At 39.6% G+C, this 15736-nt stretch overlaps 1 protein-coding gene across 4 annotated transcripts in view; it reads right to left on the reverse strand.

Annotated features, from left to right (window-relative positions):
* Positions 1 to 15736, reverse strand: part of kmt2a (lysine (K)-specific methyltransferase 2A) — a 174986-nt gene that overhangs the window by 139379 nt on the left and 19871 nt on the right. For all 4 annotated transcript variants that reach the window (XM_059956887.1, XM_059956888.1, XM_059956889.1 and 1 more), the window contains exon 2: positions 6518 to 6596. In XM_059956887.1, the coding sequence (XP_059812870.1) occupies positions 6518 to 6596 (79 nt within the window). The remainder of the gene's footprint in view (positions 1 to 6517; positions 6597 to 15736) is intronic.

A 15736-nucleotide genomic window follows, 5' to 3' on the forward strand; every position in this document is an offset into this window, starting at 1 on the left:
ATACGACCATGGATAGAAGATTGGCTGACTGGCAAGAAGTAATGAGTGGGAATAAAGAGAGTATTCTCTTTACTTATTTATGATTGGCTGCTGGTGATAAATGGTGTACTGCAGGGGTCTGTGTTGGGACCCCTTCTTTTCTCATTATATGTCAATGATTTGGATGACGAAATTGTAGTGTTGAGGAAGCAGGGAGTCTGCAGAAGGACTTGGATAGGAGAATGGGCAAAGAAGTGGCAGAAGGAATATTGTGTAGGGAAGTGTATAGTCATGTACTTTGGTAGAAGGATTAATGGCATAAACTATTTTCTAAACAGGAGGAAATTCAAAAGTCTAAGATGCAAAGGGACTTGGGAGTCCTCATGCAGGATTCCCTAAAGGTTAACTTGCAGGTTGAATTTGTGGTAAGGAAGTTGAATGCAATGTTAGCATTCATTGTAAGAGGACTAGAATATAAAAGCAAGGATATAATACTGAGGCTTTATAGAGAATTGGCCAGACAGCACTTGGAGTACTGTGAGCAGTTTTGGGTTCCTTATCTAAGAAAACATGCACTGGCATTGGAAAGGATCCAGAGAAAGTTCACGAGAATGATTCCGGGAATGAAAGGGTTGATGTATTAGGAGCATTTGATGGCTCTGGGCCTGTACTCGCTGGAGTTTAGAATAGTGAGGGGAGATCTCATTGAAACCTATTGAATACTGAAAGGCCAAGATTCAGTTGGCTACGGAAAGGATGTTTCCTATAGTGGGCAAGTGTAGAACCAGAGGGCACAGCCTCAGAAAAGGGATGCCAAGTCATTGGATATATTTAAAGTGGAGGGTGATAGGTTCTTGACTAGTCAGGGTGTCTAACGTACGAAGGGAAGGCAGAAGAATGAGGTTAAGACGGATAATAAATCAGCCATGATGGAATAGTGGAGCAAACTTGATGAGCCAAATGACCTAATTCTGCATGTCTTATTTTCTAAGACCATAAGTACAGCAATGCTGAAAATACAATGAAGCTTGCAAATCAGTGCAAATGCAAACACCAACACCAGTCCTGTACATCCCCAAAATCAGAAGCAAGGCCCAGCCAAGCTGAGTCAGTAATTGGAATTGAGCAGAAACAATTTAACCTATCATGCTTAGATAAATAAATTAAGGCAGAAAAGGTGGCCACTGAAAGTCAGTGGAGATGGTAATTATTGATAATTTTTTAAATTCCAATATTACAACCTGAATTTTGTTACTTTAGTGACAGGAGGGTCCTAGATTGGCCTGTGGGTGGCAGCAAGATGTTTTCATGATCCATCTGTATACACAAATCCAAACTCTTGTGTGCCATGTTCACACAACCCATTAATTTCTGTTTACCTCAAGGTAACAGTGTCTTGTGGTACATTGCATTAGGTTACCTAGCTCTAAGGTAACAGCATCATGAAAACCCTGTCAATGCCTCTGGTTACTGACTTTCAACAAGGCAACTACAAGGTAAACAAACAAGCATAATGGAATTCAAAGACATTACTGATCAAAAGCTACATGAATTCATGGATTAAATCAGAGCTTACAATTCCAAGACACTTAATTTGCACTATTTGTCCAGTAACTGCCTACAATTAATTTATGCATTTACAGTATTGCAGAAAACAATCCTATCAAATTTTAAGGATAGAAATAAAATAAAACAGCGAAACATAACAAGAAATTTCAGGAAAATGAACAAATCAGTGGCTCAAAAAAATTGTTTTCTGGTTAAAGATCATAATGGGACTGGACAAGTTTTAAAAGAGATTGGCAAAGATGCAAAGTTTAAGCATCTGTGTAAAGTTAACAGTTTTGATCCTTCTGTTCAGTTGATAGATGGAACTCATTTATAACTACAATGCTATTGCAATTTAGCTATCTCAAACACTGACATGATATCAGAATGATGAAAAGGTAATTCTGGACATGAAAACACACCTGTATCTAAACACTATGTCATCAGGGCAAAGGTCAAGATTGATGGGAAAGTACACAGGAAAAACAGATTATGCTAGACTATTTAACATTGCTGGAGATACTAAAAAAAATAGGGCAGATCCTATAGAGATGAAAAAGTGAATATCTCTAGTCGTGTGTTATTTTACAGAAGCTACCATTCTAACTCACTTTCATACTAACTACTCGCTGTTCAAAATCTATTTTCCTATGTAACATACAATTAGCCTTTCAAAGTGAGCACAAATGTTCTAATTTAGGCAGAAAAACAGAAAATTGTGCATACATGAAAGTAGAACTGGGGCATAAAACTGACTGATCGTAAAGAAAGCCTATAGAAGGTGGGGCATATAGGCTCCTTTTATAGAGAGTAATTATGTTTTTATTTTAATACAGGTTCACCAATTTCAGATTATCAATATCTGAAAATATATAGAGTAAGTAAGGCAGTCCCACACTGACTGGCAACTCCTGCAACTCCACTGGTGCCAAACTCTTATCAGGCTCTGCTGTTCCTTTGGATTCATCATCTGTGTGGAGAGGGGTAGCCTGCTACACAGACAATGGCCTACTCTACATATCGTATTGCTTGAGTACAACAAAATTAGGACATAACATCTTTGGTTCACCTTGACCAATGGAGGGCCTCTTATTAGACAATATTCAGGTTTAGACCAGAAATATTAATCTTTTGTCCCTCTATGCATAATTTAACCTTTACCTCCTAGTCTTAGATCCTCATCTAATATATCAGTACCCCCTAATTCCTTGAACTTTAATCATTTAACACCTTGAATTTTAACTGTCCTGATAATACAAGCAACATTTTGCAGCTGGCCTGATAAAAAGTTGGCTTTATAAAAAGGTCCTCATGCGTACACCTACTTCCATCATTGATAACCCTGAATAATCTATATAATACTAAAACTCTCATGCTCTATCTGTTTGTGACCTCCAGTCAGCGCAAACGGAGCATTACAGCGGCACTATTTTTGGCTAAATCGACTTAAAATGCGCTAACTTACAGAATGCAGGCAAAATTCAGTGTTATATATTTGTATAAAATTGTTCATTCACCAAAATCAACTGCCCCGTTTTGACCCAAGAGCCGATGTCAGCCATGATGAAAACTGTGACACGACACCATGACACATGTGCATGGCCAGCCTCAGCAGCGCCTCACGATGCTCACAGCACCGATTCCACCTTTGAGTGGTCGGGCAATTTTTGCAGTGAATAGAGAAGACTAAATCACGCAGTATTTGACAGGCAGATATATCAGGTCCTCTGAAGCTGTTGGATTGATACTTGGATTTCCAATTCACGAGAGGGAACCAGCCGTTGCTTGCCTTCAAGTGCACCTTCCCCAACAGCATCAAGTACTCTTTCCAGATACAACTGGATAATGATATGGCAAGAACCACTTTAACAGAACTCATGGATCTTTGCACTTGCGATCCATTTGCAAGAACCCTGTACTATGCAGATAGTCCCAGATTCTACACTTGGACTAATAAGAGATGTGAAAGAAGAAGAATGGGGAAAAGAGTGGAGGAGTACTCCGGGACTTTTGAAACAAATGTTCTGGGTCGAGTGTATACCGTTTCTCCACGAAGTGGTGACCTCTACTATTTCAGACGACTTCTTCATCACATAAAGGGACCAGTATCTTTCGAATCATTGAAAACACATGATGGAGATATCATTCCATCATTCAAAGACATCTGCAGAGAGAGAGGATTGTTGCAAACTGACGATCATTGGCAGCAAACTATGGAAGAAGCAGAGAGAACAAGAACGCCCAGAGCAATGAGAGATTTGTTTGTTGTCTTGCTAACAAACACCGAAATCAACAATCCACAGCAATTATGGAACCCATTCAAGAATGCAATGTCTGAAAATTTCTTACAAATGGAAACTATCAATGATCCTAATATCATTATCAATGAGAGACATCATGGACAAGCTCTTCTGTATTTCCAAGAGAAACTTGAAAACTTGGGCAGAACACTGGAAGAATATAACTTGCCAACACCAAAAAAGCTACAATTACTCAAAGTGCTAGCAATTTGGAATTATTGTGTGAACTGCAATACAACAGAGACGAACTGCAGGAATTTGTTTCACAGAAGGAGCCCCTATTAAATAATGAGCAAAGAGAAGTATATGAATATGTGTGCGACAGCTTGGAAAGGAATCTCTCTTCATTGATTTTCATTGATGCACCAAGAGGAACGGGTAAGACATTTATCATCAACTTGATCCTCGCTAAAGTTAGGGAAGATGGAGGTGTTGCTATTGCTGTAGCATCATCAGGTATTGCAGCAACATTGATGCCTGATGGTAAGACAGCGCATTCAAGATTCAAAATACCCCACAAAGTCAATGAAGATACCCTTTGTAACATCGATTAAAAACACCAATACTGCAAATTTACTCCAAAATACGAGGCTTATTGTCTGGGATGAGTGCCCCATGATTAGGAGGGAGAGCTTCGAAGCCGTGGACTGGACCCTTTGTGATGTATGCGGCAAGAATGAGGCCTTCAAGGATATTTTAACCATTTGCTGAGGCAATTTCTGTCAGCTTCTACCAGCTGTGAAACGTGGAAATGATGCTGATGTGGAGAATTCATGCATAAAAAATCCTACTTATGGAGAAGCTTCATCAAGTTTCAATTGAAGAAAAACATGCGATTGAGTGAGGGAGAAGGACAATATTCTGAGTTCTTATTGGAGGTTGGAGAAGATAAGATTGAGAAAAATGAAAACACTGAAATCAAATTACCTTAAGATATGATTCTCCCAGCAAAAACTATGGAAGAATGCATTGATTTCATCTACCCAACATTCAACAATCCTGCAGAACTGTTCTCTAGGAATTCTATCTTGGTTTCTCTCAATGAAATTATGCGAAAAATAAACTTCACATGCATTAGATGCTTCCCTGGAATCATGAAAGAATACTGTTCCTTCAATGCCATAAGTGAAGGAGCTAACGCCACTCATTTTCCAACAGAATTTCCTGATTCAGTAGAACTCTCTGGATTGTCGCCACATAAACTGGAATTGAAGAGGGTATCTCCCATCATTTCAGTGAGGAACTTGGATCCACCAAGGCTTTGCAATGGAACGCGAATGATGGTGGAAGAACTGCACAACAACCTCATCATAGCAAAGATAAACATTGGTATGTTCAATAATGACATTGTCATAATCCCAAGAATTACTCTCAATTTATCAGAAGGGGAAGATGTTCCTCTTCAGTGGAACCAGTTCCTGATACAGTCATGCTTTGCTATGGCGCAAAGGCGCATAAGGCGCAAGGCCAAATCATGGAGAATGTGTTGATTTATCTGGAGAAACCGGTATTCCAGCATGGTCAGCTGTAATGTGGCTTTAAGCCGGGGAAAAAGAAATGAATACGTTAAGAGTATTCTTGAAGGGTGGCAGATCAACCAGAAATGTCATCAAAAGAGTCCTTCATTAAATGAGGAGCTATATTTGCCTTGCTACGTGTCTTTATTCTTTAATAAAGTGAGTTTTTCTTCTTTAATTTCCAAAGCACATCTCATCAGACTGCACTACTTTTCTCTCAAAGGGTTTCCCAACGGGTCACCCAGTTGTCTAGTGGCTATTAAACAGCTTTAAGATGGCTCACAATTCATGACTTAATCTTAGAAGGCATAATCAGGGCATTTGATAATCAGCAGAAGCAAAATCTGCAAGCTTCAAGCTAGCGCATTGCCCCAACCATGATAAAAATTCCCCTTCCAGCATTATTGCTGGCTGGCTACTTGGAGAAATCAGTTAAACATTCTTTACACTCAATCAACCATGCCTCATCTACAGTGCAACTAACCAAAATTAGACAGTTTAGCCCCAGTACTTTTAAATAAATGGCAAAATTATTCAAATGCTATTTTCAATACATCTAGTTGATAAATATAATGATAAAAATTTAGATGGAGCTTTATAACTGTTTGCACAAATATGCAGAAGCTCTACTAGTTTAACTAACTTCAGAATTCTTGAAAGAACAATTCCTGGTATATTCCTGCCACAATACCACAGGGGCAAGAAAAGATTACTATTCTATTACAAAACTGAAATTCATTCCTTTCTACTATACCATTAAGATTAAACTCTTAAAAAGTAGAATCACTTTAGCTGCAACATTCCCTACGAAGAATTAAACCAGCTAAACTAGCGTAGGGAAAAAAATAACAGCTTCAATTAGATCAAGGTGCTAATGTGGCAACATTTGCTGGAAAGATAGCAAATGAGGTCTCAAATTTGATACAAATGTCGAACTCTCCAGTTCCTATGGGATGACTAGACACTTGGATTTCCTATGCAAGCTGTTAATGCCTTTGAAGTTATACTCAGGGGTAATAAGGATCAGCATCAAGCAGAAATCATAGGGTCAATGGAAGATTTATAAACTGTAGCTCAAACTCTAGAAATTAAACCTAACTTAAAGTTTTACTGGTTGAATTTTAAAGTTTGATGCATTATTCTGATATAACAAACAGAAAGGCTGACAATTACCTCGCAGAGATCTGAAGTGACACCTTGCAGGGCTTCGTACGCTGTTGTCATCTGAACAGAAACCCAAAAACTGTTCATCCTGAAAGGAAAATATAATCAAAAAGTAGTAAAAAAAAACACATTTTAAAAAGCTTGATTTCCCTTAGATCAAACTTAATAATTTGTTTTAACTTCTGTATAATTGTCTGGCAGAATAAAATTACCACCAACAGTGCAGAAGCTCCAGCATCATTTAAGCATGGCAAGCAAGCAGAATCAGGTCTATCATCACTGGCATGTGTCATGAAATTTGTTAACTTGGCAGCAGCAGTTCAATGCAAAACATAATATAGAAGAAAAAAATAAGTAAATCAATTATAGTATACATATAATTAATAGATTAAAAATCATGCAAAAACAGAAATAATATTTATTTAAAAAGTGAGGTAATGTTCACAGGTTCAATGTCCATTTAGGAATCAGATGGCAGAGGTGTTTCTGAATTGCTGAGCATGTGCCTTCAGGCTTCTGTACTTCCTACCTGTTGGTAACTGTGAGAAAAGGGCATGCCCTGGGTGCTAGGAGTCCTTAATAATAGAGACACCGCTCCTTGAAAATATCCTGGGTACTATGTAGGCTAGTACCCAAAATGGAGCCGACTAAATTTATGAATCTCTGCAGCTTCTTCCGGCCCTGTGCAGTAGCACCCCCCACCCCCCGCAAACAAAACAGTGATGCAGCCTTTCAGAATGCTTGCCACGTACATCTACTGAAATTTTTGAGTGTTTTTGTTGACATATCAAATCTCTTCAAACTCCTAATGAAGTATAGTCACTGTCTTGCCTTCTTTATAACTGCATTGATATGTTGGGACCAGATTAGTTCCTCAGAGATCTTGACACCCAGGAACTTGAAACTGCTTGCTCTCTCTGTTTCTGATCCCTCTGAGGATTGGTATGTGTTCCTTCGTCTTACTCTTCCTCAAGTCCACAATCAGCTCTTTCATCTTACTGACGTTGAGTGCCAGGTTGTTGCTGTGACACCACTCCACTAGTTGATATATCTCACTCCAGTACGCCCTCTCATCACCATCTGAGAGTCTACCAACAATGGTTGTATCATCAGCAAATTTATAAATGATATTTGAGCTATGCTTAGTCACAATTGAGAGAACAGCAGTGGGCTAAGCACACACCCGAGGTACACCAGTGTTGAATGCCAGCGAGGAGATGATATCACCAATCTGCACAGACTGTGGTCTTCCAGTTAGGAAGTCAATGATCCAATTGCAGAGGGAGGTAGAGGCCCAGGTTCTGCAACTTCTCAATCAGGATTGTGGGAATGATGGTTTTAAATGCTGAGCTATAGTCGATGTATAGCACCCTGACATAGGTGTTTATATTGCCCAGGTGGTCCAAGGCAGTGTGAAGAACCATTAAGATTGTGTCTGCCATTGACCTATTGTGGCAACAGGCAAATTGCAGTGGGTCCAGGTCCTTGCTGAGGCAGGAGTTCAGTCTAGTCATGACCAACCTCTCAAAGTATTTCATCATTGTAGATGTGAATGCTACCAGGCGAGTCATTAAGGCAGCTCACATTATTCTTCCTAAGCACTGGTATAATTGTCTTTTTGAAGCAAGTGGGAATCTGGTCAGCAAATGAGTCAAAAGGCATAAAAAACTGATTATAGCCATCGATACAGTAAATTTGCCAAGGACAAAATTTCTTTAATGGTATCTTTCATATCTTCAGGTAATTCCAAGTTCGTTGTACACAGTTAATTTTTAAGGTATATTCATGTTAAGAAGTTCAATATTTAAAAGATTGGTTTACAGTAGCTGCCAAGTCTCAATCTAATTAGACTGCAAAACTCATTTCTGGAGATGTTGACCTACTTGAAAAACAAACTAAACGTTTCCCTCAGTTAAAGATATCTGAGAGAAAACAGGCAAACCAGATCAGTCTACCATCAGCAGCATGACCCATAATGGTCCTGCATGTAACATTACAAATGTACAAGCTCTCCTATGACTCCTATAATCAAAGGTGGTGATAAATCAGCATATAGGAGGAAGATTGAAAATCTGGCTGAATGGTGCCACAGCAACCTCATACTCAATGACAACAAGACCAAGGTGCTGATCATTGACTTCATGAAGAGGAAACTGGAAGTCTATGAGCCAGTCCTCATTAGATCAGAGGTGGATCAGCAGTAAATTCCTCAGCATTTATCATTTCAGAAGGTACAGCAGTGCTTTTGCTTTCTTAGAAGTTTGTGCAAATTCAGCATGTCACATAAAACTTTGACAAACTTCGATAGGTGCACAGTGAAGAGTATACTGTCAAGTTGCATCATGGACTAGTATGGAAACACAAATACCCTTGAACAGAAAAACCTACAATAAGTAGGGAATACAGCTCAGTCCATCACAGGTAAAGCCCTCCCCACCAATGAGCACATTTACAAAGAGTCCAGTCGCAAGAAAGCAACATGCATTGTCAAGGACTTTCACCATCCAGGCCATGTTCTCTTTTCACTGCTGCCATCAGGAAGGAGATATAAGAGCCTCAGGTCCCAACCACCAGGTTCAGGAACAGTCATTATTCCTCAACAATCAGGCTCTGGAACCAGAAGAGATAACTTCCATAGTCAGTTTAATTGATTCCATTATGGTTATTATTGTATTATGGATCTATTGAGTATGTCCGCAAAAAAGTGAATCTCGGTTGTATGACACATGTACTTTGAACTTTATATAAGCTATCTATCACCCAACATTGAACTGATTCCACAATATGTGAACTCACTCTTAAGGGTTCTCTACAAGTTGTGTCTCAATATTATAATCAGCAGTATTTTTTGTATTTGCAGAGTTTGTCAACTTTACACTGTGGTTGTTCCTCCAAGACTTTGTTTGCACTGCTCCAAGTTTCTTTTTTTGCTTTGGCCTCCTTATTTTTATTCACTCACTTTTATCCAAGATTCACATCCTTTAAGAGTTTTTGAGGCTAGAATGACCTTTATTCACAAATTAGATCAAAACTGCAGGAAATGAGGACAGAACATTCTGTATGTTACTTCACTCTTGAATCTTCTCTCAGTAGGCCTGCTGCAATTTTCTGGACATAGTCACCAAGATTTGTGGTTGCTTTTGTATACCATGACCATTGCTCTTTGCCCTCCAAAAATAATTATCATTATAACAGCAAGATCACATCCAGTGACTGATCTTGAGCTTTGCACTTGAATCAAAATCTGTAGACTAGATTTCTAAACAACCAAAATTAAACATATCCAGTCGTACCAACATAATGAGACACACACACACACACACACACACACACAAAATGCAGGAGAAACAAGTCAATATTTCATGCAGAGACCATTCAAAACTAGAAAGGACGGGGGCAGAAGCCAGAAAAAGATGGGAAGGAGTATAAGCTGGCAGGTGATAAATGAGATCAGGTGAGAGGAGGAATATGAAGTAAGAAGTTGTGACATGATAGATTGAATCCTCCAAATCGTATCTTGACCTCAGCCTCCAGAAGGTCACAGTCTCCACCACTTCCGGTTCTGATCTCAACCCCAGCCATCTCCAGCTCCTATCTCAGCCCCGTCACCTCCTTTCTTATTGTGCTGGGTCCTACTGCTCCAGTTCTTCCACAACTACTTGCCACCAACCACTAGAATCTCAGACTACCCTCTGCAAGATGAGATCTTCCTCCCTTTCTTCCTCACATTCCTTTAACACTCTAATCCTCCCCTCTGACCTCTCTGCCTCTCCCCTGACTCTAGCTCTAATCCTCAACATGTCTCTCATGATTTTCCCTCAAACTTTCCTCTCAAGGCAGAATGCTCGGTACTCTGCCCCTATGCCGCACCTCAAAAATTTCTGCACCTGTCCTGACACCAAGCTCTTCTTCTGTCACCTGTCTCCAAAACACCTTCTATGGCAAGATTACCACTGCCCCACCAATGACCCCTTTTCCAATCTTCAACCCTCCTCCTCTTGTAGGACACCCCACCCTGGCCTTTTGTCCATTATGGATATTTTTATCTCTAACTGCCGACGAAACATCAACCTTCTTGACTTCAGCACTGCTCTCTCCTATTCGAACTTCAAGCCCTGAATACACTGCCCTCCACTCTCTGCACCAATCCCAACCTCACCATCAAACCTATTGACAAGGGGGTGCTGTTGTAGTATGGCTGACTAATCTCTGCCTTGCCGCTGCATAACTGCAGCACCTCTACTCACTCACCCCTTGAACAGGACCCTGCAACATCACCAACTTCACTTCCTCTGGATAACTCCCATTCACTGCAATCTAGCTCATAGTTCCCATACCCAGTACTGTTTGTTTCTATCTTCTAACCAAGATCAACAAATCTGTCTGTCGCAGTAGGCCCATTGTTTCTGCCTGGCTCAATTCCATTTTGTCCCTCTTGATTTAATCCATACCTACCAACATCCATGTCACTTCACATGCACTTGATTACTTCAAGCACATTAAGTCTATGAAGGTTCTCAGTCATCCAGGTCATTGTACATCAACAGGTAGTAAATCATAAATCAAGGCAACTGGACTTCCTGTGTTGTCTAGAAGATGTTTCGCCACTCATCCAAAGTTTCTACCATTCTAATCTACAGTGGATAATTTTCCGATTTATAAACTCTGAGTTGTTTAAAGGTACAGCAATCACAAGGGTCATTTGGAGTCATAGAGATAACGATGAGAGGATCATTAGTCTTATCTCTGCATGAATAGAGGTGTGAGAGATGCTAGGTTAAAGATATTCCAACTACACTGTAAGTAGCTGATAGCTGGTGTTGTACCCCAATCCTCTCTTTCCATGGATGGGTTTTCCAGTTTGACTAAGATAACTTCTTTAACCCCTCTTTCAAACCACCTGTCCTCCCTGTCCAAAATCTGCATATTGTTATCAAAGGAGTGTCCTTTGTCCATTAGGTGTTGATAGTCTTGATCTGAGGTGTTAGCCCTACTCTATGGCTACCCTTCATCAAGACAGCAACAAAACCCAGCAAGGACATCAGCACAACAGAAGTAAAGGGTAAAGCAGACAGAAAAACATAGTCATCCCATATATAGTTTGAGTTTCAGAGAAACTCAGAAGGATTTTCAAAAAACACCAAATCCCTGTGTTTCTGAAACCTACAAACACACTTAGACAGAAACTTGTCCACCCTAAGGATCCTACACCAAACACAAACGGAGCAATATTGTATATACTATCCAATGCAATGAGAACTGCAAGGATCTATATATTGGTGAGACAAAACAACCACTTCACAAACAGATGACCCAACATAGGAGGCATAGCATCTCAGATCAAGACCCAGCTATATACCTACACCTAAAGGACAAGGGACACTCCTTTGATTATAACAATGTGCATACTTTGGACAGGGAGAACAGGTGTTTTGAAAGAGGGGTTGAAGAAGCCATCTTTGTCAAAATGGAAAACCGATCCCTGAACAGAGGGGGTAGAGTATGACACCTCCTATCAGCTACTTACAATGTAGTCCTAACATCTTTACACTTGTCTCACTTCACAGGATAAGTACCAGGAGGGAGTTCAGTGGAGAGGGTCAAGTACTACATCTGCCCATACACCTCCGCCCTCACCACCACTGAGGGCCCCAAAAAGTCCTTCCAGGCAACATCGCCTGAGAGTCTGTCAGGCCAAACTTAGCGAATCTATAGAACAGTAACTGTAAACTTTAAATATCAGGAACTGTTAACTATAAATTGTGCAAATGCAGATATAAATAAATAGCAATAAATACCAAGCATGAAATAAAAATATAACAGAGCCCTTAAATTAGTGTAGCTATCCCTTTTTGTTCAAGGGCCTGATGGTTGAGGGGTCATAGCTGTTCTTGAACCTGGTGGTGAGTCCTGAGGCATCTATATTTTCTATCTGATGGCAGCAGTGAGAAAAGATCATGCCCTGGGTGATGAGGATCTTTGATGATGGATGCTGCCTTTCTACAGCAAAGTTTAATGTAGATGTGCTCAAAGGTTGGGAAGGTTTTACCCATGATGTACTGGGCCAAACCCACCACCTTTTGTAGGATTTTCCACTCAAAAGGCATTGGTGTTCCTATACCAGGCTGTAATACAGCCAGGAAGCACACTTTCCACCACACACCTATAGAAGGTTAACAAGGTTTTCAATGACATGCCGAACCTCTGCAGACTCCTGAGAAAGTAGAGACTCTGCCATGTAGAGACTCAATATTGAGTCTCATTGAGTAGAGACTCAATATTCACAATAATATTTAAATAATGGGTCCAGGACAGATCCTCTGAGATAGTGACACCCAGGAATTTAAAGTTACTGACCCTTTCCACTTCTGATCCTCCAACAATTACTGGCTAATGGACCTCTGGTTTCCCTCTCCTTAAGTCTACAATCAGTTCCTTGGTCTTGTTGACATTGAGTGAGAGGTTGTTATTATACCACTCAGCTAAGTTTTCAATCTCCCTCCTGTATGCTGATTCATCACCCTCTTTGATAGAGCCCACAATAGTCATCAGCAAACTTGTATATGGAGTTGGAACTGTACTTAGCCACAGTCATAGGTGTAAAGCAAGTAAAGCAGGGGGCTAAGCACACATCCCTCTGGTGCTCCTGTGCTGATGGGAGATTATGGAGATGTTTTTGCCAATCCAGACTGATAGGGGTCTACACAAGTGAGGAAATCCAGAATCCAATTGCACAAGGGGTTATTGAGGCCCAGGTCTTGGAGCTTACTGATTAGTTTTGACAGTGTTGTTAAATGCCAAGCTGTAATCAATAAAGAGCACCCTGATATTTCTTGGAACTGTCTCAAGTCAGAGAGAGTAAACTAACAGAATTATATAGACAAGAAAGAATTGGGAAATAAATAATGCATTTATAAGATAAATATTGCAAGTTGAAGACACAGGATGTTTTGTATGAAAAGTACTGCAGATACCAATATATTAACAATAGGACGAAACTGAATGTGTAGCTCTACAATTGGTGTGGAAAAAATCAGTAACAATTCCTGGGGAAATAGCATCAGTTCTAGGGAAAGGCGTTCTGTGGCATAGGAATGGGATGACGTGTGAGCAAATCAACCATCCAGGGCTCTAAAAAAGCTTTAAACTAAATAAGGAGAATTGGAGGGGAATGGTGAGAGTGAATTGAGAAGACTTTAGATTAAAAGCAAGGTAATAAGGTAGGGTAACAATAATGGTACTCAGACACCCAAGTACACTTCATTTAGTTAGAGAAGGCATACAAAAGAAAATTGAAGTTCCTTTACCCGAATACAGAACACACAGCACCTGCACTGAGGTGGAAATAACAGGTATTATCATTGGACTGATATGTTTTTAAAGTTCCAAGATACTTAATTTTTTTTTAAAACGTGTAAAATGGAAATAGATAATAAAGATTGGGAAAATGGCTATAAGGATTGAAGTTCCAAACAACAAATGATCAAACTGATTTGGGTGGAGCTAAGAAACAGCAGCATACAGATTACAGTAGTGAAAGCTGTCTGCAGGTTCCAAACAGAAGTGGTAGAGCAGGGCTTATATAAATCAGGAAATCAATTGTGTTTTTCTCCCCCCCACAAAGGTACTAGATGATTAATGGTCATCAATTTCCCTTCCCCATTGAGATGCATAGTTTCAATATGGCTAACATTATTTGCAAATTCTCTTTTGCTTATCTTTATTTGATTTCAAAGCTTAATGAGTAAATGTTTTGTACCATCAAACTGCCTAGAATAACTTAGGATCAATCAAGGCTGAGTAAACATAATGTCGATCAAGTAATGAAATAAAATACAAAAAGTTACTGAAATTGATGGATGGGTACATGTGGCCCCCGCTTTTTGAACGTTCACCTTACGACAACTCGCTGTTACGAAAGACTTACATTAGTACCTGTTCTCGCTAACCAAAGAGGATTTTCGCTTTTACGAATAAAAAGACGCCCGCTTTATACATGTGTTTACCCCGAGAAAGACTACAATGACCGTGAAGCCTTGTGCAGGCAGTTTGCGCATGCGTGTACGTGCCGATTTCTTTTTCTCCAAATCGATTTTGGCTCGCTGTTTTCCCGAGTTTGATAAGTGAAACTACACCGCACCTACAGTACTTCTTCTTTATATAGGGTGTAAATTTATCATATCATTCCTGCTTTTATTATATGCTAGTGTTATTTTAGGTTTTATGTGTTATTTGCTTTGATTTGGTGGGGTTTTTTTTGTGTCTGGGAACACTCAAAAATTTTTCCCATATAAATTAATGGTAATTGCTTCTTCACTTTACGACATTTCGGCTTACAAATGATTTCATAGAAACGCTCTACCTTTGGATTGTGGGGGAAACCTGTAGTTGAAAATGGAAAATATAGACTGTAGCGGGAAGATGCAAAACTGAAAAACTTGGAACAGTCAAGCATACAATAAAAGCCCAGGCAGTCCAAGTAATTTACTGTAGACTTCAGGAATGGAAGTTGGGAGAACATACAACAGTCATCATTGAGTAAAGATTATTGCTGAGCAGCAGCATTCTGTATTGATATTACTCAAGAAAAATTTTCTAGAAATATCAAAAGATACTTAAGGGAATTAGGTTACAAACTTTGCTCAGGATATTATCATGCGCCACATTTTTGCTGACCACTAAATGTGGTGACAGACCTGTTCTCCAACAATTCAAATATCTCAGTTTTCATGTTTAATAGTGCTCTGTAATGTGTTACAAGGTGTTGACACAAACATTAGATTATTGAGCATTGTAATATATTTAGTGTGACAGAACTCTGCCAAATGGTGCCCAATGAATGCAAAATCTAGTGAGCTTGGTCTCAGATCACACAATTTCCTTAACAGTAAAGTAACCTATTCTTATTCCTCTGTAGAGTAAGGAGAGTTAATATATAAAGTGATGAAACAGACTCACACCAGCATTACAACTTCCTCCATGGGCAACAGCATCAGGAGATCTCCTTTGAACAGTATCCAAATACAACACAGATAGAGTTTCCTTTCCGGTTCATTCTGAGTAGCTGTCAACCAGCTACCAGGAGATCTGGTCCACGATGCACCTGCTTTTGGCATATACGAGAAAGAGTAATGATTTGTGACCAAGACACTCCCTCATGTAAAATTCCTTAATACCTTTGTTTTAAAAAGCAGAATGCCTATACCACCACCTCAGGTAATTCATTAT

Source organism: Hypanus sabinus, chromosome X2, assembly GCF_030144855.1.
Source record: "Hypanus sabinus isolate sHypSab1 chromosome X2, sHypSab1.hap1, whole genome shotgun sequence".
In the NCBI taxonomy this organism is placed as follows: domain Eukaryota; kingdom Metazoa; phylum Chordata; class Chondrichthyes; order Myliobatiformes; family Dasyatidae; genus Hypanus; species Hypanus sabinus.